Genomic DNA, 24,870 nt, shown 5'->3' on the forward strand with positions numbered 1-24,870 from the left:
ATTTGTTCGTGAAGGTCAATAAAGTTTTTATCTGATACACCGATGACTACTCGTTGTTGTGAGTTTGTATAGGCAGGTCTCATGATAGTACAACCACTCAATGAAAGACAAAGTCCAACAAAAATGAAATGCAAACCACAGAACCTTGATAAGATAAGATATTGGGGCGATCATCATTAAAGATAATATGCTGTGTGACTATGGATTATGTATGCATCTTCACAATATTATATGGTTCACTTTTAACTTTCGTATAGCGGGCAGTGCATATATTATAGTGGTGATGACGTATGGGGTATACTGGTGATCGAAACCACAGTAGTTTATCATCCGTCAGGGTAACACCTCAATGAGTTAACTAAGAAATGTCTCTTACACACAAAGATACTGTGTAGTGAGCATATTTTCATCCTTTAATACTTATATTTTTCAGTAAATAATAATTTGAACAACGAATAATACAGGTCCGAATTAATTTAGACCAACAGTAGTTCGAAATGTCAACCAAAAACACAACACTAATTTTACATTGAAGGAGTGCAAATAGTAAAACGTACCCTATCGGTATTGAAATACTATATTGGCCTATTTGTAGCTATCATTTCTACACCGTCAAAAGCAAGGAAAATCTCATGTTAAAGGTACAGGTGCCCATGGCAACTATCATCTCATAAGTCAGCACAAGTTAGGTTAAGACTTAAGTACGAATAACACACTTTATTTGCTAACAAAATGTTTCCTACAACAATCATCGTTTTGACAAGGCCTGACGATATGGGATAAAAGGAGCCAGGGCCACTTAGGGGTCATGGGAAAATATTAAAGAAGCTGGGAAAGTGAGGCCCTGTGGGCTAGAGAAGTGTGTTCTCATATTCTGATATACTAAAAGGAAAATAAATAGTGTAGAGCAGGGGCTAAGTGACGTTGTTTTTTCCAGAGGACGGACTTGGCTTTCAATGAATTTAGTGTTGAATGTCAAAAGTTCTTCTTTAGTGTCCCTTGCGTACGCAGCAATGTATTCTTTAATTACGAAATATAAAAAAAGAGATTTAGTTGTCGCAGACTTTGTTTTCAATAGCTGTTTTTTTCCGCAAGGGGAAATAATGTTGGTGTATAACTATTCATTTACCATTTTTTTAAATTTTGATACAACAAAGTACTAACACCAACAGTTCAGATGTATGCATGGTAGTTAAGCTGTTTAAACATGAAACGGTTACATACAATGCCAGGCTAACCCAATGTGAAGAGTATCTACTTGGAATAAATACCGGTTTTAGCCTGTACCTTTTGTCAGGGGAATGAACGAAGTGATAGAGTTCGATGGTATTGGATTGTTCTGTATTTTATGTCCAATTGAAAAGGCCATAGAATATGCACTATTCTAATGAATATAGTATACATCTGTTACGATGGTGGAGCATACTAGCTTGACAAGCTGTCCATGATTAGTTAAGATAATTCAAAGTGGACTCAGGAACTGTCCGTGGAAAATACTGAACAAGCTTGCTTATTGATCTGTAACTGAACACAAAATAGAAGAAATATGGGTAACTATACTGCAGTGGCGTAGGAAGGTTGTTTTGAGTGGGGGGGGGGGGGCTGAAGACTGATGGCCGACCTGGGGGAGGAGTCTAAGGGGGTGTCCCCCTCCCCTTTGGAATTTTTTTGCACTTCCAGGTGGCCTCAGATGCAACTTGGTGCAATAAAGCACATTTCAACACCCACTCCATTTTGTAAGTAATTTTGCATTTTCACCTGGCCTTAGATGCAATTTGGTGCTCCAAATGAGATTTTTTTTCTCACATGGAAATGAAAAATGGGTTTTCTGACTTTCGAAGCGGGGGGGGGGGCGGAATGATACTTCCGCCCCCCATATTTTTTACTGAGGGGGGGCTGGCGCCCTTCAGTTCCTACGCCCTTGCTATACTGTCATGAATGGTGTATTCAAACTGTTAGGTACTGGCAAGAAAGAAACATATACAGAATTACGTTTCATGATATCCGTGCGTAAAGATATGAGAATCAACCCGTTCTACCTTTTCCAATAACGTACAAATATACAAGAGGCAGTTTTCACACGACTCTTTTTTGAACGATAACAGAAATAGCACGAATCAACTGAATTTGATCGCTTCTTCAAAAGCTAATAACGAACCTACGGTAATCAACTCAAGGTACCGATATGATGCTACATGCGATTCATGTTTTGTGGAACTAGATAGGACCGATATGATAGCTTCGTACGTTGATTTTGTTCGAGTGGGAATCCTCATTGTACATGTATGGTAGGATGTGTATTTTATCGTCAATAACATTTTGATTCAAATCATGTAGAACAAGGAGTAGAGGACATAGCACATGATAGATCTTGGGAATAGGCATATCACATAATTTGTATTACAGTATAATCGGAAGCACTAAAGAAGGGATGAAAATGCCAATTCGAACAGATTAAGGGCAAAATATTCTCTGCATCATTTTTCAAAGGAAAAACAAAAACAAAACAAGGAAAAGTCCAATTATATTAGTTAGCACACTTGTAAATATATATCTTGTATACCACTTTCCCAGGGAAGTGGTTTAATTCGCAAGAACATAGCAGAAATTATTGAATATGAAGGGCTATGTAACGGGTATGAGTTCATCAATATCGTTGCTAGAAAACATGTAAAACAGCGTAACACATTATAAAGTACTTTACACAACGTAACTACCTGTCAATTCCCAGGTGTGGATCCAAAGGGATGAGGGTCTCACACCTTCCACCTTGTAAACGCCATACTAAATATTAATAGTAGTTATTAGCAGCCTTGCATGTAGCTTTAATATGCCCCAGAATTTCGTTTTATATTTCTCCTCTCAAATGATAGTCGGCTTGAACGACCAAAGGACCACATCCACTCTTTTTAATAAATACTGGATCCGTCCTTGATTTCCTCAGACTTCACAAAGCCATTCTGTTCTTTGCAATATCCTACATAATATTTCTTCAACCCTTTACTGACGTCTCTGTGCCATAAAAAATAGATATCGAGTTGATACGGATTGGCATTAAAAATATTGTCGTTGCAATGTACGTAAATAACATGATACCGTTAACAAAGTAATGTACACATTAAAACACGATTACTTCTCTTGATGGGAAAATGTGAACTATCTAGTTTAAGAATGGATTTATGGTCACAAGATTATAAGCATTTTGTCAAAATTTAGAATTACAAAGTTAAATAGGAATTTTGTGGATTTAAATAATTATCATAAATATCCTACTGACATATTGAGATTCTTGTATTACACATACCAACATCATTAATGTAGCAATGAATGTAAACATGAAGGCTTAAAACTTCTCTGAAACTAAAGATGGATTTGTAAGAATTGTCAGTGTAATGGATACAGTACCCTAGATTGACTACAGATTTGAGCGATTCTTGTTTAAAAATGTATTAATTTGATAAAGTTATTAGTTAACATTTGTGCGAAACTGAAATAAACTTGAACCTGTTAAGAAAAGATACAATACGACTAGTTATGTCACTGCAATAATTATGAAAATTACTTTAATGAGCAGCTACAGAGATTCTTTGTTACTAAGATGTTATCTTTTCAATGAAACATCATTAAGATTGTTTGTCGTGTCTGACTCCTCTCGAATATGATCATCCGATAATTTCAGTTTGTCTGGATGAAAAGTGTCTCTTTGTCCAACTCACCATGACGAAGGTCATCTTTTGATTATTCTGCAGCGACCAATGTGTCTTCATTAAGATTGTCCTTGGCAAACAACTGTTTATGATTATTGTTGGATCCAGTGTGTCATAAAACAGACTGTTTACAGTGTTCAACCTTTCATTATTAAGACTGTCCGGTTAATCTGACATCTCTTGATTATCAATATCTGCTGTTTCCAACTCTTTATAATATAGATTGCCTTTAGTGCCGAAACCTGTCATCCTTAAGATCATCCAAGGAATCGTTCATTTTTTGACATTGTAACATTGTTGGTTGTGCCCACAAATCGTCATGATTGAACTGATTTAGTGTCCAAACTGTCATGATTAACTTCGTCCAATGAGTCTGATGCATCCTTATTAACATTAACAGTGTCCAGCTCCTAATTTGTCTGTAGTGTCCAACTTGTCATATGTCTGTAGTGTTCAATTTGTCATTTGTCTGTATTGTCCAACTTGTTACAATTAACATTGTCCAAAGAGCCTGACATATCTTGTTTATCATTGTTTGTTATGCCCAACTCCTCATTTGTCTGTATTGTCCAACTTGTCATCATTAACATTGTCCAATGAGTCTAACGTGTCTTGCTTATCACTGTTCGTTGTGCCCAACTCGTCATGAATTAAATTGTCTGTATTGTCCAACTTCTCATCATCATGATTGTCCAATGAATCTAATTTGTCTTGATTAAGATTGTTTCTTGAGTCCAACATGTCATGATTTAAATTGTCAGTAGTGTCCAACTTGTCATCATTAACATTGTCCAAAGAGCTTGGCCCATCATCTTTATCATTGTCTGTTTTGCCCAACTTGTCTACATTAAGATTGTCCAAAGAGCTAGGCCTATCTTCTTTATCATTGCTTGATGTGCCCAACTTTCCATGACTGCAATTGTCTGAGGTGTCCAACTTGTCAGCATTAGGACTGTCCAATGAGTCTAACGTGTCTTGGCTAATATTGTTGGTTGTGTCCAACTCATCATCACTTGAATTGTCTATCGTGTCCAACCTGTCCAAAGTGTCTTCATTAACATTGTCCAATGTGTCCTTTCTTGTAGGACTACGATCATCATTTTTGTCAGTTATATTATCCTCTTCTAACCAACCCTCTTCCTCGTTAAATACCGCAGGGTTCAACTTGATCGAATATGAATTTGCTGCATTATGAGTCCTTTTGTGTATTTCTAAATTCGAACTCCTACAAAATGTCTTTCCACCAGTTTCGCATTTAAACTGTTTCTTTTTAGTGTGAACTTTTTCGTGTGATCTCAGGTTGTAGATCCGACGAAAAAACTTCCCACATTTGAGGCACTCATGTGGTTTCTCTCCAATGTGAATTTTTTCGTGGGTTTTCAAGTGATGAGACAATTTAAATGCTTTGTCACATAATTTACACTGATAAGGTTTCTCAAGAGAATGCACTTTCTGGTGCCTTGTCAAATCTGACTTTTGAAAGAAACATTTCGGACATTTGGTAGACTGAAATGGTTTTTCGCCAGTGTGGATCTGCTGATGTTTGATTAAAACGTGTTATTGATTGAAGGCCTTATCACAGGTCTGGCATTGGAACGGTCTTTCTGTAGAGTGATTCTTCTCATGTGATTTCCAATTACTGACCCGGTTAAAGGCCTTTTGACAAATAGTGCACTGATAAATTTTCTCTCCAGAATGTACAATCTCGTGGGTTTTTAAATGTTGTAGTAACTTGAACGACTTTGGACATAGGACACATTGAAAAGACTTTTCTCCCGAATGGGTGCTTTCATGTCGTGTTAAACTGTGCTTTCGGGTGAAGGACTTCTCACACAGTGTGCAATGAAATAATTTCTCCGCGGAATGAATTCTTACATGTACTCGTAAATGGTGCACGTGTCTGAAAGCCTTCGACAAATTTCGCATTGAAATGGCCTCTCTTCTGAATGGGACTTTTCATGTCGCTGTAGACTGTTCTTCTGGGTGAAAGATTTCTGACAGATCCCACAATGAAATGCTTTCTCGGCAGTGTGAACTACTTCGTGTACTCTCAAATGGTGCATGAGACGGAAAGCCTTCTCGCAGACTTTGCACTGATACGGTCTCTCTCCTGAGTGAATTCTCTCGTGCTTCCTCAAGTTATCACTTTTACTGAAACACTTGCCACATGTTTTACATTGATGCAGCCTATCACTTGACTGAATATGGGTCTTCTCATGTTCTTTCAACAAAAGTTGAACACTAAAAGATTTGTAGCATTTTTTACATTGATTTGGTTTCTCCGAGGAGTAACTGTCTTCTTCACCAGTTTGTTCATCTGTAAAATGATCGCTGTCTGCTTTTTCTTCATCTCTGGGAATAAAGACTGGATGTCCATGTATATACTTCATGTGCTTCAAAAGGTATCGATGAATTGTGAATTGATCACCGCATTCTTCGCAACAAAAGCTCTGTACATCTGTGTATTCAATACAGCAGAAAGGAAACAAACTTAAACTTAAAACAGCTTCATAAATCGAACTTGATTTCATACTTGTTTTAAGTTGATAATGAAAAATATTTTAGTGTTTGTCATAGTAACGCCATAAGATATATGATACTCCATTCATATCAAAGTGAACATAGCTAAGAATCTTTACATTAATTGGAAAATAATCTGATTTGGTTGTTCCTTCACCAACTGCCAGACAGAACACTTAAGTTAACTCTCAAATGAATTTGCAGAAATTTGTTTCTCCAAGACGATTAAGTGTTTGTTTGGTAAACTAAACTCAGGTTGGTGGTTGTCTGACGCACTACAAGTTGTGTACATCATGTTCACATTGCATTGTTAGTATAGTATTCCCAAAATAGGTAAAATAATCAATTGGTATCTCCCCAAGGCCTGTGTTCACTTCACCAAACCAGCACATATCTCTGACAGCATATAAACTGGTCATTGCTGTATTGCTACACTTTGCAGACAACCAAAAGGTAAGACAGCATTGTCCGAGGAACAGTGTTAACTTACACAACAATAACAGAAACAGAGAGAAAATGAAGCAAAAATTGTTTACTTTCTCCAGGCAGTCAACATTTACCATCAATTGGTTAAATTCAAATATTTTCAAATATGACTTTTATTCCATATTTTTTTCACATTCTGTATTGTACAAACTTCAATTTATAACATTTTTGGGTGGCTCACCTTTGAAATGTTCTAAAAGATTTTGTAGGATAATGGTCAGTTTTGGATTTCCTAAAGACTACCAAACGTTTGAAGAAAAGGGGAAAACAAAATTTTTCTTTGCACTTGTTTTCTTGTTTAATCATCTTACCATCTTCTGGTGGAACATCCTCAGCTATAATAGCAACATCCTCTTCCTCACCATTATTGAGTTCAGCAAAAACAACAGGAAACTCTGAAATAGATCAAAAATATTATTATGAGTCTGTTAAAGTACATGTATAACAAAACTAAACTTAACAAAACTATTGCAAAACTCCAATGAGGCTTGATGACTGTGTGTTACTAATTCCCTAAACTGACGCATGTGGGTTTTAAATAACCTTGACCTCCACAACACACACAAATGGCTTTCTTTCTCCTCATCAAGAGGCTAAGCATCCTGACATATACATACTTAAAATGAGAGACATCCAAATTTCCTTGCTTGAAACATCACACTTACCATATTTTAATAATTTAATGACAGCTATACTAAATTGACCTTTGACCTTCACTGAAAACAACAGGTTTTATCCGCATAACTTTGGAAATCCACATATACCAAGTAGGCGAGTTCCATATTTTATACCTCAGATATAGTATTTGTGTAAAAGTAAGTAGGCCTGACGTTTCGATCCTAGCAGGATAAATTTCAGAGGCTGAATGTCAAGTAACAGGAACAGACGGGACAAATACACGCACAGAATACAGACAGGTTAATGAGCATGGTGAACACAAAAGAGATAAAGTAAGAAAATTATTTGACAAGGGATGGAGAGAAGAATGAAACCAACAGGGGGAAGAGGGGTAGGAGATACACTGTAGAGGGACTTAGAGAGGATAAGGGAAGCGGGTAGGGAATAAACTAGAGAAAGACAAAGACAGAAAAGTGTGGAGAAAAAAGGTGGAAGAGAGCTCCAAGAAGAGGGGTGGCAGAGGGAGAAACAAGGGGAGATGGAGGGGGGAGCAGAAGAAAGGTTAGTCATGTCCTTCCTGAATGTTGAGCCCATGAGGTTGAATGGTGCACAGGCGTTTCATCGACAGTCTCTTTCTCTCTGCTGATGTGTACTAGGTTAGGATGGCTACCTAAGGATTCAATCCCCTGTGGGGACATGTCATTAATGGTGTGGTTGGGAAGTTTAAAGTGTTCTCCAACTGGGGTCTCAGTCTTCATGGTGGACTGTGGATCTGTGACCATAGAACTGCTTCTTGAGGGTGGTTTTGGTTTCACCAACATACTGGATGATGCAAACTCTACAAGAGATCAAATAGATGACATTAGAGGTTGTGCAAGTGATGTGACCCTTAGTCTTGTGTGTGCGTTGGGTGCTGTGGCTGGTAATGAAATTGGATTCAACAATATGGTGGCTTCAGACGATGCATCTAGAAGTACAATCGCATTTGAAAGTACCATGATGAATGGGTGTAGGGTTAGAAGTACGAGGTGGAACAGCAGCACACACAAGAAGGTCTTGTAGGTTGCGTGGACGTCTGTAGGCAATGGTGGGTTTTTCAGGGACGGCTCGTTGGATTCTATCTGAAGTTAGGAGAATGTTGCGGTTGTTAGAGGTGGTTTGCTGAATAGGAGGAAGATTTGGGTGGAAAGTAGTAACCAGAGGGAGCTTGTCGTCTCAATCTCTTCCCTTTTTGAACTTCACTGACAATGTACATGATCTGGAAAGGGAGTGGACTCTCTGAATGGCTTCATGCACCCTTCTGGCACTATGGCCCCTGGCAGTAGAGTGTTTTTCTAAAACATCTGTATGACAAATGATAGAGGCATTGTTAGAGCAAATGAGACGGAGACGAAGTGCTTGACCGTTGGTAATTCCAAACTTGCAGTGGCAGAGCTGGCAGCTAGAAGAATGAAGGTACTGGTGTGTGTCTGAGGGTTTGGTGTATAAGTATAGTACTTGCACGTTATGCCTATTTTGACCTCTAACATCCATCAGCATCAGACTATCGTCCAATTAACACATGGCTCCTTCCAGATTAGAGATTAGAGTTAATTCATACAAAGTATGAGAATAAATACATGTAACATTCACTAAAATTTGTGAGAATGTAAAAGTGTGACTTATCTGCCGCCCTCAACTCCCTTCGACTGACATCGGGTAACGTCATAGCAAGTGTTAGATCCATGAAACATTCACTTACTGAAATACCATATTTAAAAGAATTACATATTTGTGACATATGACACACTCAAATGACTTTTCACTGCCAATCTTTGCATTAAAAATAATTAATAAAATTGGAAATCCACATTTACTGTTAAGATTAGGAGATCATAGGTTCCTTTCTTGAAAGTTTCTACAGTCTTAGCATATTGACCTCTGCTGACTTCTAATGACCTTTGATCTCCACTACAAACAGAAGTGTTTACTTAGCAAATGTGTATCTACATGAGGAGTATAAGAAATGAACGGAAGAAATGATTGAATTACAAAGTGGGAATTAGTCCGTACATGAGGATTCAGAATTTCTCATTTTATCTCACGTATAAATCACAACATTGACAGTAGTTTAACTGTTCCTGCAAGGTCTGTAACATAGAATTGTCACTCGAAGGTCATTGACATTGGCATATGCGAGAAATTCGATTGAACTCAAATTTAGACACAAAGAAAAGGTACTGCAGACACTGGAGTAAGATTATTACATACAAATCTTTCTCTTTTATTGTAAGAAAATACTGAATAAACAGCAGTCTTAACATTAAACTGTCTCCTGCAAGATGAAGTACGAGGAATCATCATCTGTGCTGGAGTAAACAACAACAACAATGGTGCAGATTTCTCTGTTTTTTTTTTTTTTTTTTGTATTTGCGATCTTTTATGTTTTGGCATTCAGACGGTCAGGACAGACTGTGAGAGGAAATCATTGGAGCAGAAGATAGGACTATACAATGTGTTCGCTGAGACGTAAATGAGTTTGCATTTTTAGAGCTGAGAGTTTCAGTCTTTTTCATTACTCGGAGGCAAACTTACCGTAGTTAATTTAGGAATTAGTGCATAATTACATATATCTATTCTAGAACTATAGTAGCATACTACTGGTACTAGCCTACCTAACCTATTCATTGCCATGGCTTACATCAACTAGTCTACGTTGGGTTAGTATTTCACATCGCGTGGTTTACGTAACAGAGCATATGGCGTGTGGTACTGTTTTGGAGGAAGGTACAGTCTATTTGTATTCACCAGAGGTTACATTCTGGAAATTTAAACAAGGCGTCATCAGCCATCATAATGCATGAGCATAAGGAGTACAATAGCCTTAATTATTTGTTGCTGGATAATTTTGTTTCAAATTGAGACATCTAATAATGTTTAAGTCAATGGTTGTTTAATATTAGCAGAATTAAATCCGTGAAAACATTTCTTATTAATTAAGGAGTGGCCTGTAATTAGCTCTGGGTTTTAGAAAGATATTTTGTGCATGGACATGGTGTACAACAAAGCACATGATTGATCACATCTTAATTGATATTGTTTTAATGAAACTGAGAAGGATTTACATTTATCCTAATTAGTTATAACTGGAAGTTTACACTATTTCAGGATGATATTTTCTTGCTCTCAGTATCATGGTATTCACACATGCTCACCATACTTAATTGGTATAGATGTAATTTGTACCTAAGTTTAATAAAATATAGTAAACAATATCTTAAACTTCTGTAAATTCTCAATATGAAAGACCTCGGGGTTTAACTTGTCACAAACCACTTCACCGTAACTTATTACGATTGAATCGTTAGTGCTATTTAGTGACATATATTGTCTAAATTGTTCCCAATTATGATGCTGATGGAAGGTCATTTGAATTCAACATTGGTCAAAGTCTTAAAACTTTGTAAGCATCCAACTGTAAGTATTTCTATGATGCATGGCTGTTTTGTTTCACTAATTGTTATAGGATTTCACCGTTACTGTTTTAATTGGATGAGAGGGTCTCCATTTGCACTAATGACTATTATCTGTCATCGACACTCAGAAGGGTAATTCTTTTACAAAGACCAGGTTATCTGGTATGATGTTCTGGTACTTGACTTCAGAACACAATTTCCTCAGTTTTACTATCAATCAGGTGATTCCATAAACAGTACAAATTAAATAAGGTGAGGAATCACTAAGCCTGCTTGCTCTCTGGTTATAATTACTGTCTGTGAGTTAGTGCACTCTGCATGTGATTAATCTTCAGTAATTGCTTGTGTATTCTGTTGATTTCATTCAAATTTGCTAAACAACTGTCATTATGTTTCCTTACGCTGGATCAATAGTCAAATACCGAACAAATATCAAAAGAAGTGACGCTGATATCCTTGGTTTTAAGAGGGTTTTTCCACAAGGTGCCGTGGTTAGTTACGTTCTGAAGTTATAAATCACTATGTACAGCTTTCCATGCATCACGGCATTCGGAAGTACGCTCTGGAAATAAACAGCAAAAGTCGCAATGATTTGCCAACAAGTCAGTCATTTATGCTCGACTCAAATCATTAGAAGAAAGCAATGTAGTTAATGTGAAGAACCCACGGCGTCCCATATGCTAGATTTAATTGCTTCTTATGTCACCACTTTTAACCACTCTACCATAGCACTGGTGATATATAAATATCATCTACCCGTTAGTTAGTGTTTTTATTCTTTCTAGGATAATCATGATATTTTATCAAGTATCCTTTCATACATTTGTAGGTCACATTTTCTTTAATCTGTTATGACTGGGGTTTTTTTCACAGTGTTTTGTTAAACTATTCAGTTTTAAAAATTTTAAGTTCGTAATGAAGAATGTATAAGTGGAAAAATACAGAGCAGCATGAAGTATAATTCATCAGTCTTGTTCTGTAAGTTGTTCATTGTAATGTTTGTATCTTTAGGATAACATCAGATGGATCATTTGATGTGGATCTTCTTGGGTGTGTGCTTGAATATGATGAATGATTTCAAATTGCAATATGAGATCAGGAATATTTCGATTTGAACTAAAGACTTGTTTTGTCCTTTTTATGTGGTTGCTTTCTTTTTATGTTTATGTAAGAGAACCTGGATTATTCGGACCACTTGATCTTGGATATCCGTATAAGAAATCTAACCATAATTGTGTTTCTTCATGCAAAGTAGGCTAATAACCGGCTTACATGACCCGATGGCAGCTCACTTTTATAAAATGTTTCATTCGCACAAAAGTTCGGCCCTCTACTTTAAACAGTCGTGTGGACTTTGAATTCCCTCCCTCGCCACTTTTGAAATGTGCACGCTACTATTTATACTCGGATTACCACCTGGAATGGAACTATTTAAAGGAGCGTAGAAGGAATTATCATCTTTCTCGTCACGTTCTAAGACAATACAATAAGAAACGAATGCTGTATTTTGCATTATAAAAAGTTTGCAAACTGGTGGTCTACCGACTCTGACCGTTTTGCAATGTGTGCAATTCGTCATTTTGATCTGGTGTCTACACTGTCGTAGATTCAGGATCTTAGGCATATCTGTTGGCGTCGTTTGACAATGGTGACGTTATATTTCGTTCCCAGTACTCAGGTCCTTCCGTTCATGATTGATTTTCGCATATTGATTGATTTTGTTTCGATATGGTTGATATTATTCAGTTGTCAGCGTCGTTGTTTATCTATATTAACCTTGCCTGCAGAGGGCAATGTCTCAACCCATCCCGTTTCCCCCAAAAGAATCTTCTGATCTTTCTCATGTAGCCAGTATACATTTGCAGTCGATATACCTATTTAGAGTGTAGCATATAATTTAAGAACTGGCATGTGCTTGTATAACGCATCCTCAAGATAAATTAAATCAAGGTAAGCTGAGTTCAATTTCTGCTACGAATCGCATGTCTTTACAAGGATACAACACACAAGCGCATCAAAATGAATACAACGCACATGATTATCCTGTAATCCTGAAGGTAAATTACAAGATGGAGTACACAAAACAAGATAAAATCAATGTTAAGTCATTAAAATATAACACGAATGTTCTACTAATCTACTAATACAAGGAGGCGCGCTCATCTCATCCGTGCAGAACGGACCCTCAGCCTACGAGTTTAAGAGTGGAGGTTGCATCAAATACTCCATCAGTTCCCTCACGTCACCTGAAAATGAGTGTGTGTGGGGGTTCGTGGGGGAGGGGGTGGGTGGGGAGGTTCTGGCGTTGAACAAGCTCTCCTAAGGGGGTCGTATAATGAAAACATCGACCAGTCTCTACGTAAGACGTCAACTAAACCAACATCACCTTAGTAATGTATGGACATTAATACAATTTATTTTCTACTAGAGCTCGTCTCTGCTGCACATGTATGGTAATAGAAAAACAACAACAACATACAAACGAAAAATATCAAGTACGCGGTAGGTTTCGATTCGTTTAAGTCATTTTAATGTATTTTAAAGCACAATTTTAGTTTGTGAACAAGATATAGTACTTAGTTTGGAAATACTTACAACAGAAGTTAACCTTATTAAGTTACTAAGTATACTCTGGCCCGTATAGCGAGCCCGGGGTGCATGGATGTGTACTCTCGGCTCTCTCCCCTCTGTTACGATCATGTGTAAAACTACGTTACATGTTACTGTACATGGGTATTGTGCTCTTCCTTATATTGTTGGTGACCCTTAAACTCAAAATACCTAGCAACGGGTCTAAGTATACTACATTTTCATGAAAGCTGCTTTTTACGGAAGGTTCTAACTTCCACCATTCTGAGCATTTCGCCTTGTTAGATCTATGAAATAAAACGGCTTTATGTTGCCTTGCCTTGTATTGGCTCCATTGCCACTCCAATGTTTGGATCATTACGGAAGTGGCAAATGCTGGTAAGTGTAGTTTTGGTCTAAAACTGAAGAACATGTTCAGTAATTTTACTAGAAATGATCTTCAGACACTCGAGACTATCGCTTGAATGGTATCATACGTTACAACCAGTTTGTATAAATTAAAGTATAAACGTAAAATGCAGCTTTTACATGAAGTCTTGCAAATGTCTTTGCAGTTATTTAATTGATCACAATGTAACTTCATTTAACCAGAAAAATATCAAGCACTCTGGAACTTTTGAAATTATTATCTTGCTCGACCTTGAAAAAAATAAAATAAAGGAAAAAGCTTTTGGTACTGTAACTATAGTAGACATTTATTAAAAAAAAATCAATTGCGCTGAAAATCTTGATATATTTATAACATTATTGTAGTGTTTTAAACGTCGTTACTGTTTCCGGGGAAGCGTTTTATTGAAACGCTATAAAGAGAAGCACAACATTGTTAGCTATACATTTTTAATTATATAATACCTTTCAATTAAAACGAATAATATATAGTGCACTGGGACATTAATCTGTTAAATCCTTTGACACATTTTCTATATTCGGTCACTGATTGTTCCAAAAGTAGATGTAACCTCCCTAAGACGTTCCAAAATTACTTCAAAGTATCGACGAATGCTAAGTTAAATCATAACATGACATATACAAATGTAGGTTTTGCTCTAATTAATACTTGGATAATACCATTCGTAGCAATACTTTTTAATGTCATTGTTTTTTTTCTTTCTTTTACAGAGCATGGTATACTGCTTTCATTGCAACTGTATACAGATGCAAAATTTCCTTCGTTTCTGCATAATTATAATAGATTTACAGTAAAATGAATGATAAAAAGTGCAATTATTACAGGCTAAACTATCTAATGGTTTCGGACCCACCCTTTCTAAATATTCCAAAATATTTATAAGCGCTAAGTGGAACAAGGAAAATGTTCAAAAACAAAGCTATATACAGCAGCATGATTTCTATGATTTCTAATAATAAAATGAATATATTGTAAAAAATAACGTCAGCACTGATATTTCGAAATATGTAATTCCTTTGAATGGCCATCACTACTGTCGTATAACTACAACATGTTCATATTACTTATCGTTTCACCTCTGACATTCGAAATTATTCTCATATATTACGTAAGCTATAGGTTACACAATAAACGTGTCTAAAAGAAAGCTGTGTACAAAACAGTATTTCTTTAGATATTGTAATCAATTATATTATACTGTTGTTCTGAAATCTTGAAGATGACCTTTAAAGTTCGAAAGTTCGAAAGGTGAGGGCGCCGTCTTTCTCTATCTCTCTGTAAGTTTCGAACATATTGCGAAATAACGAGAATTGCAACGTTAGGCGTTGAAATTAAAAAGCTGAACGAAGTCCTTGGTGGTTAGATGTTACGAAATATACTCCTTAAACTGTATAGAGAATGGCAATCATTTGACCTTCAACCATATTAAGGAAAGAGAGTAAATTTAATCCTTACATACGACTAAAAATTAATGGTGTTTAAAGCACCTGAATTGTTATAAAGTGAATAGTTTCATCTAAATAGCTCTCCTAAAGGATGAAAAGTTGCGGTAAAGATGGTGTATTAAAAGTTACCGTCAAAAAAGGATAAAAATCGACCAGGCGTTATTTTTGTAAGCAAATTCACATTCTGCTGTTCTATGTAATACCTATGCACACACCTTTACCATTCAGTTTACAATAATTACTTCCTTTTTTGAACTTTTTCTTTGTTGTTCCTTTTTTTTTGGTACAGGTGGTAATACTAATACATTACTAGTAAACATGATAACAAATAATCCTTTTCGTGAAACGAAATGCAGTAATATATTAGTTTCACTACATGTCGGAGCTTATTTATACTGTTTCCTTTCCATTCACTATTATAACAATATTGAAATCATTACAAGTGTATTCCGTTTGTACAAAGATTTAAGTTTTCGAGTCAACTTTGCTTTTGAAATTCACATTCTACTGTTATATTTCGATAGATAACTAAAATACTCACATAAACCGAAAGAAAAGAAATTGTGGACAAAATATGTAAACGAAGATGATTTCAAAGCACAGATTACATTCACCATATAAACAATAAAACTATTTATTAATTGTTTACAATTTATATTATAGTTTTATAATATTTATTAATATATCTACAGGTAACATTATGCGACTATTTATCTGCAAGTTTACCAATCGAATGTGCTTTGTTTGATCTTGTCCATCAACTCACTATGTATTTGAGGGTTCCAATGAATTGGAAGCATTAAGGACAATAAGACCTATGTAAAATAGTAAGTGACAGGTTTTGTTCAGTTCAAGATTTTCCAGAAAACATATCTTATTTCTATCAGTGACTTTTATCCCCTCGTTTGCATCGTTAAGCCACTTTTAATTGCAATATTCGTACTTTTGACGTCTTTCCTTGTTTTACTGTAATTCAAATTTATCTACAGAATATAACTGACTGCATGTTTACACGAAAACAGTTCTTACTATTTTCAGCTAGTTTGAGACCCATAGAACTAATCATTACGAGGGTCTATACTACAACCTAGCTAAGACTGCGCCTCTAACTCTCTATACTTTGATTCATATGAAACGAAAACGGAATTTGTAGATGCTAAGAATGGCAAGACTTGGAGGAAAGATAACTCTCTTTTAAATTCATGATGTCAAGGAGAAATTTGCGATTGTTTAACTCCACAATCAAGAACGACCTTAAAAAACGCCGAGCAGAGACACTGTCGGCTACATCGGCTTATGTCATTTCAAGGCATTACATGTCAGTTGCTAGTCGTCATCATCGGCATCATCGTCATCATCATCGTCGTCGTCATCATCATCGTCATCGTCATCATCGTCGTCGTCTTCGCTGTAGCTGTTGACAAAGGGGGAGAGACGATACCATATGTGTCAAATGATGACGTCATTTCTACAAGCTAATTGATATAGGTTGCCCCAATTATCATGACTATTAAATCTTGGCTGGTAGGATTTCTAGTACCTCATATTTTAGAACATGAATATAAAATGGTTTCAACATGCATAATTTCTTATATTGATCTCTATCCATTCAAACCATAATGTTATTGTTCGTATCTTTTATGTATTGGGTTAACTTTCTTTTATAGAGAAGGGGATGGGGTGGGGGTCATGATCATTGTACTTAGTATGTTATTTCTCAGTTCTCACTTTCATTTGATTTATTTATGAAAAAAAAACAAGACACATGGTCTTAGGATAACACAGAAAAGTCTGTCTGCAGACCTAATTCCTCTGTTGTCCCTCAGTGTACATTTGACAGCAATCATTCCTCAGAATTTGTATTTTAATATCCCTATGATTTTCATGGTGATTTTCACTAGTAGGTAATTAAATAATTTAAGATAAAGATAAATTGCAATTGGTTAACTAATTCTAATTGATTGTCGGAATGCCAAACAAGGATTTCTAAAATGAATTTTACACATGAAATATATCAAATTTTATTTGTTTACAATTTGGATGAGTTACATCATTGAACATTGCACTTTTCGTATGACATAATAGTCTAAAAGCAGTTAATTCTGACACTTAACGAATCGATTCATCTAGAGTTTGAAACTTTCGCAACCTTAAATACTTACAAAACCGTAGATTTTGTTGAACATAACAGCGCTAGAATTAATTTCAAAACGTTATTAATACTAATAACACGTAATGAAAACCTCACTTTAGGGACTTTAGTTTATGGGCAAAAACAGTGGGTGAGTGTTGATGTACCTGTAGTAATCCCGGAAGGCTTCGACCTATAAGCGAAACAATAATGAAAATAGAAATATTTGGGAAATACCGATTGTGGTATTATTATTATTCGCTGACATTGTGAGGTTTACTACGCAGCACTAGAGACAACAAACTGGCGATGATGTATATAATAGATTATAAGAAGATATCATGATGAACTCTTGTGATGCATTTTACGGAGTAAATTGCTTCATGGCATAACCTCACTTTCTTCCGGTGAAAAATGATAAATTATGAGAGTTTTTTTTCTGATTTTCTTGGGAGAAAACATATATGAATACATATTGAAATAAATATGTATAAAAATTACATCATGTTTAGCTCTCTAGTGGCAATGATACAATAATAATGTCTTTGCATTGTCATTTTTTCTCTCTAAACGTGCATGAATACAACCTACATACATCGCACAGCAATGATGCGAGTAGTATTTAAAACTCATAAAACCATCCTATAATTTCCCATTACCAGTGAGAACTTGCACCACCCTAACACATACAAACACATATTTTTAAATCTGACGAATATTCCGTGTTTTACCTCTCTTGCATATTCAGCATCCGTTATTTCATCACCAATTTCCAACATCTGTAAATAAAACATATGTAAGTTGATAAGAAACATTATGTTCAATGGATACGTCTACTGTATTGTCATTCACTACAACTTTGGCATAACCTTAATCTACACATGTTTCAACAAAATTCGGTGTGTGAAATAGGAACATTTCAATAGGAAATATTAAGATGAAGGAATACAATAGACAAAATCAGACAATTTGGTTGTTGTTAATAGCATAAGTTGTGTAATTTCTTTGTTATCGAAGCGTTCAAGTTGTCCTCCATCTCTTCTAATCGGATTGGAAAATGTTTAATGTGAAGAAAAGAGTAACTTACATCATTTAACATTGCAGTTCTTGAATTCATTATATGATATGATAGTCCAATAGCAATTAAATCTGGACCCTTATTTAATCAATTAATTTTAGAGTATGAAACATTCGCAAGCATAAATCCTTCCAGAATATGTACGGTAAATTTTGTTGAACATAACAGCAGAATTCATTCAATATAACGTTATTAATACTTTGGGACACCTATGGAAACTTTTGCTCTATAAACGGCCCGTTGTCGGAGAATTAAATGCTGTTGTATACGCACAGGAAGCTTCCGGTTTTCACTCTCCGAAATTGCTGTGAGAGCCCCGCACACTGTGGTGTGTTCAGATTAGCCGCGTAAAGGAGGACTTCACAAAATTTCTTACAATGCTTTTGATTTGCTGGTGTAAAGTACGAGCCTTAATATTGACCAATCAAGTCGAATTTAATATCACTAGAGAGAGGAGTCAACGAACTTTTCTTTGGCAAAGAAAAGAAATTGGTTACGCAATCACGCTCCCAGCAAGCACAATGTAAGCATCGATTGAGACATATGGGACGTTTTGAAGACGTTCACTGCTTTCCGAAGTGGTTTACACTGTTTCAGATTAAAAAGTACGGGGTTTAGTTCACACGTATAATAAATAACGACAAATTTCTTTAAAGAAGACACAATATTCTTTAAAATGACATAAGAAAGAGTTTTCTGAGTGCTATACTTAGAAAATTATGAAAAGAGTTAGCGCGAAATGTGCTTATTTAGTAGCGATATTTGCTGCGTAAGGATGTGTTTTGTGCCGAGTTCCGCAAGGAATCGATATGCGGTAATGAATCACATCACTGAGGGGTACTTTTTGGTCTAGTTTACGACCAAGAATAGTAAGTGAGTGTTGATAGAGGCCTACCTGTAGCGACTTACAAGTACAACTCTTCTTAAACTAAAATAGTGAATCTTGTACCGATAATTATACTTTATTGAACAGTTCTGTTCAACAGTTTTAATGACGACATGGTAATAGCTAGTTCTTCTGCACTTAAGTTCACTTTACCCTGGTTCACTTTATCCGGGTTCACTTTACCCTGGCAGCGTTTGCAACCATTTCCTATTTGATGATAATGTTGTAATATACTTTTTACTATTTTAAAGTAGAATACGCAAAGGGAATAAGCTATGACAAGTAGGGATTGTCCATGCTTAACCATTTTGAAAATACGTTCCTGATTTTGTTCTTATTTGACGATTTATTAAAGGAACTGCTTAGAAGTACTATCATCTTCAGGTAACACCATAGATTCTTATGAAAAATTTAAATTTGTAAGACATATGAGTATCGTAGTTAAAGCTCTTCAAAACGTATTCAATGTCCTCTTCTATCACTCATGCCATTGACAGGAATATCAGTAATTTACAGCGGAATAACAGGAATGTATACTTGTTACTCTGCAGGGTGGTTGGTTGCGGGTTACGTGGGAATAGGGGTGGCAGTAATTGTTCATAAAACATTAACATAAAACGTATGCCTAATCTGTCAAGAAGTAGTAATTTGTTTTTAATTCGCAATATCACATTTATCATGTTGCCAGATGTATGAGAAAAGAGTCGGCGGGTTGGGGGGGGGGGGTGAGTTGTGAAGGAAACCCCTCCTACTTGGATGAACATATATGATTCCGGAAATTATCCCTATAAAGTAAACTTCTATTATTCATAACCAAACACTACTGACGAGCCCCAAGTATGTCTCCCTGCACTCAGCCTGGAATATTATATACCGTAATGATGAAGGAAATGGCAACTATTATGGATTCTAAAGGATGGACTTAGGCAGAATTTAAGTCTCAACGGATGGCAGTGATTCTAATTTGTCTATAATATAATGCAATTATATTTAGTAAACCTATTCGTGATGACAACACACACTTGTTACTTACAGGAAAGAAATATTCAAAATCCTTATTCAGCAGCCAGCGGCCAGACTGAAGATCCAGAAGGTAATGTCGTTCTTCATAATCGTAAGGATACCAAAAAACTGTTAAAGGGATAGAACAAAAAACTCTGGATTATTTTAAACATGACCACCAGTCATAAACGATACCGAACCTCGTAGATACTCCTTTGACCCCCCCCCCCCCCCGTCACTCCCTCTATATTCACAAAGAGAATTTTACTATTTACGATTACACTCACTTAATATCAACATATGAAATATGTGATATGCGTACCACCCCTCTTGTCCTTCCAAACTTGACGTTCCGTTATAAAGTCACAAATGTAAGCGATTATCAATATAACGTTGATTAACAACAGCTGGTCAGTTAAATATTCTGCCAAATCCCGACACATAATCGCAGATTAAAATTAACAGAGTATTTTCTAAAAATTAAAAAATGGAGAACACTAGTCCTTATAATCGTCTGTTACTTATAATGTTCAGTAACTGTGGAAATTGAATTTGTATGGAATATAAAGTGTGAGCCCCCAAAAATAACATAAATTTGCCACAATTCTATTTTTTGGCTCAATTATACTTGGTAAATAACAGAAAACGTTGCACTGTATCTATACGTATTTATATATTTATACTTTGTGATAAACGAATACGCATGAGCAAGCATGATCGAAATATGGTACTACATTTCCTCAAGCATTTTCCCTTCACACTAACTCCACCATTATCCTACTCCCCTGATATTACGTTGTTACATAAACGAAGCATACTTGTAATAATCACCAAACAAAACACCTCAACAAATAATCAATGCACACAATTTGGTAATTTTAATGTCCTTTTGTTTGCTCTTTTGGCATGATATACTAAAATTGCGAATCTTAGATTTTTGCTATAAGAGACCATGTTTAGTTCCATTAAAATAGCATGTAAAATAGAAAAGAAATCACCTTTACCCGCACCTCCGTTTACAATGAAGTATTGAGTATCTCACATTTCCTTTCCTAGTTCATGCATATGTTACTTTGTTGTTTTTCTCCTGTGGTGTTCTGAGCTGTGCAAAAAAATACACGGTAAGCTGTCCTATCTGTGTTCATCTACACTTCAATGTTGCTGTAAACAGGTTTCAGTCGTTATTCTCCATGACTTATTGTTACAGGTATATAATGTATGTATGCAAGTATGTGTTCCACTCCTAGTGTGAGACGTATATTGGTGTATATACAAGGTCATGTAAAGTACAAGGTTCTTTTTAGTCACTTTATTCCTAGCATTGCTTGGCAACCCACCAGAATCCGTATAGTTGTTGTCGATAGAATTTACGCGTTGTTGTGCGTCTTTCTGCGTACGTTATGTGCGTAACATGACATTATTTTCATATAATTTCATTCAACTGTGCGCAATCGTGATCGATTAGCTCGTCCAATCAAGAGTTCTTATTATTGGTCGCTATCGGCACTTCAGCCAATCAACTGCGTGTGCAAACATGCTGGTTTATTCCAGTTTGCGTGACATAAAAGAAACATACGTTCGTATTCAGGAGTTTTCAGTCTTCGTCCCGTAAGAGTTTGAGTTCTTATCTCATTAGGCCCTTTATTGCTAAGCCGTTTCAAGTTTCATTCCATTGGCTGTTCACAATTTGGAATCCGAAAACTTAATTAAAGTCTATCACAGGAACAATGTATCTGGTTCGTCTCCTGAACTGTTTCCTACAAAATCTTGATATTTCGGAATTAACCCTCGGCAGGCGCGCACGCTAACCTGGCATAAGTATCAACTAAAACCCCGCCTTACACTATCAACTATTCTGATTATTTTCTGATTAGCGAATACTATGCGAGCACTAGCAATTTCACTAAAGGAAGGCAAGATTGAAGACATAAACACGTTGCCCTTTATACAGGGAGCAATTTATAAATACTTTTGCGTGGATCTGCGTGAATAAAAAGGTTTAGGGTGGGCCGGAACTTCTGTATCACCGTTTATGACCAGTATCAAGTTTAATGACATCTTTCAGTGCAACACATTTACAAAATTTAACAATTTCTCTTATTTTGCCAGAGGGATTTTGCCGCTGAAGTTACAGGAAAACTTCAACTTCATTACTATAAAACTTGTTTCATTTATAGACAGGGATATAAGCTTTATTCAACTGTGTGCCTATACTGCACAATATTATCGTTTTAAAAATAGCTGGTTAATCAAATTTATTGCTTTTTCCTTTGTGCAGAACTAAAGATGAAATTTGTAACTACTGTCATAATGTTGCAGTTACTGCTTTGTATTAAATATTAGGTGGTAAATCGCCCAGAGTTTTAATTGATGATTACAACGGCCATGACGTCATGACCACTCACTCACTACATGTGTACAGTAAAATCCTATGATGTTGCACAGCCATGCATGTGCTTTTGGTATTTTGAAACTTCATCAAATTAATGTATAACAGACAAGAACTCATAAAAACAGCACCGCATTTAGTGAACAAGCATCAATTGAAATACTTCATAGAAAACAACCTTCACACTAGCGACATGAAACATGATTCAAAGGAAACACCATCTCAATTGCAACTAGATTGATAAATTATCACAAGCATTAACATTAGTAATAAAACCAGTTTATCATTACTACGTAACCCTACTTAACAACATATTCCTATATTTAATACACTTAAAGTATTCAGCAACCAATCTCTTTCTGTCCTTGTAGTTCATTGACATTGAAGTACTGATGATAATCCAGACTGGACTACATACGTTAAGTGTCACACTTGACACTGTGTGGACTATTTAAAGGTGGGATCGCTCGTAATTTCCTCGTAAATTCTGTCCTTCACACCACCCGATTCAAAAATAATATCAATACTACCCTCTATCGGATCGTCGCTGTTGTCTCGTAATTTCTCATCAATCCCGTATTTACGGCTAGTAAGCAATAAACGGGTTCGGTTACTTGAACGGTGGCCTTGGCGAAATTCCTGCATAGTTTCTTGTCTGTGGCAGTACAGGGAGTTGTTATGGAACAACTCCCTGGTCAGTAGTATGCGGTATTACGCCGCGTTTTCGTGTGTGTTGTGTGATACAAAACTCAGTGCTTTGTTTTACGTTCAGAACTTTTCACAACTAATGGGCTGTACAGTATAGGTTACGGTCGAGCTTTGCATCAGGCGTAATAGTTCGACCAGGGAGCTGCTACTCTAGCAGTTCCCTGCTTTTACTCTTTTAGGCCTACATGGTGAGCAGTCGAAGTCAAGAAACAGCTCAAGAAACTAATAGTTATGAACTTTATGTCTGATTCACGCTGACTGGTGCCACAAAAAGACAAACGCGAATGAGTGAAAAAATTGACTGAAGTGATTACAAACTATTGGGTATCAAACGTAAAGTCAAGTCCGTCATGTGTGAACAATTGGTATTTCAGCCAATTTAGGTATTAATTATACATAGACTGAGTCACAGCTTACATTGTATTTTATATATAAATTTTAGTTATATATCAGGAGGGAAAGACAAAGCATTTTATGTCATATACCATATACAGATAAATATGTATATTTAATTATTTTTGGACTCCTGGCAACGGGCCCTTTAGGCGATCACAGAGCACTTGCCCTAGCTGCACCCCGTCCTCCTAACCGGTGCACGTAAACCCTGTCCTTGCACCCCTTTGACCCGAATTAAAAAATAACGAAACTTGAACGGAAAAGGAAAGGAAAATACGTTGCCATAAGGGGCGGCTCCACCCTCTTTAGAAAGGATTGGCAAAAAGGGAATAAGTACATGAACAATAAACTAATAGTTATTTCCATTGAAAAGTGTCTCGCTGAGCATCGGCCGTCAAAGCAAAAAACTTTTTTTTTCTAAATCACGTCAGTGTATTGCTTTCCAGCGCACTGTACTCCCAGAATTGACTATCCTGTTTCTTGTTCCGAACGGCTCCCAACGAAATGCCAAGAAGTCGGCAACGGGGTTGGGGTGGGTTACCCAGCTCCACCATGGGGCACCTCATCACGACTGACTCGAATTACAACTCGAAACTTTAACTGAAATTGGATTGAATTTAAAAAAATATATACTAGATGTCTGCATGGATCATACTTATCTATACTATTGTGTGACCATATAGGCGTACGGGCTCTATATAGTCAACCAGGAGAGACTGGGGGGAAGCTTTTTTTCTTGCCACAGAAATTTAAACATTGCCCGGAAGTTCCTAGCACGATTAATGCATTTCAAACTTCGACGGCAATGAAGGACAAAGAGAACCATATAGGCCTATGCCTGACTATAAGATCATTGAACCATCACGAACAACTCCGAATAATCTTCCATTTGCCGATTCATGACACTGGGAAGTAAGGGGTGGGGGGGGGTGGGGCTTTCCATTTGATCCGCAAGTATATTGAACGTTAACCACAACAAGGGTGTATAGCTTGGGACTAGCACAGGGAGACTTGTCAACCTTGTGAACTTTTTTGGGGGTGAGATGCGGGG

General features: G+C 36.4%; 2 protein-coding genes across 5 annotated transcripts in view; both read right to left on the reverse strand.

Annotated features, from left to right (window-relative positions):
- The window catches only part of LOC139983650 (uncharacterized), a 468,492-nt gene that overhangs the window by 89,306 nt on the left and 354,316 nt on the right, over positions 1-24,870 (reverse strand). The gene's annotated exons all lie outside the window — the stretch shown is intronic.
- Positions 1,925-7,237, reverse strand: LOC139983716 (uncharacterized). Its single transcript, XM_071997449.1, has 3 exons — positions 7,025-7,237; positions 5,583-6,165; positions 1,925-5,259 (listed from the first exon to the last, which is right to left on the reverse strand). The coding sequence occupies exons 2-3, from the start codon at positions 6,095-6,097 to the stop codon at positions 4,260-4,262; spliced, it is 1,515 nt and encodes a 504-aa protein (XP_071853550.1). The 5' UTR covers positions 6,098-6,165; positions 7,025-7,237; the 3' UTR covers positions 1,925-4,259.

The sequence above is a fragment of the Apostichopus japonicus genome, chromosome 16 (assembly GCF_037975245.1).
Source record: "Apostichopus japonicus isolate 1M-3 chromosome 16, ASM3797524v1, whole genome shotgun sequence".
Classification (NCBI taxonomy): domain Eukaryota; kingdom Metazoa; phylum Echinodermata; class Holothuroidea; order Aspidochirotida; family Stichopodidae; genus Apostichopus; species Apostichopus japonicus.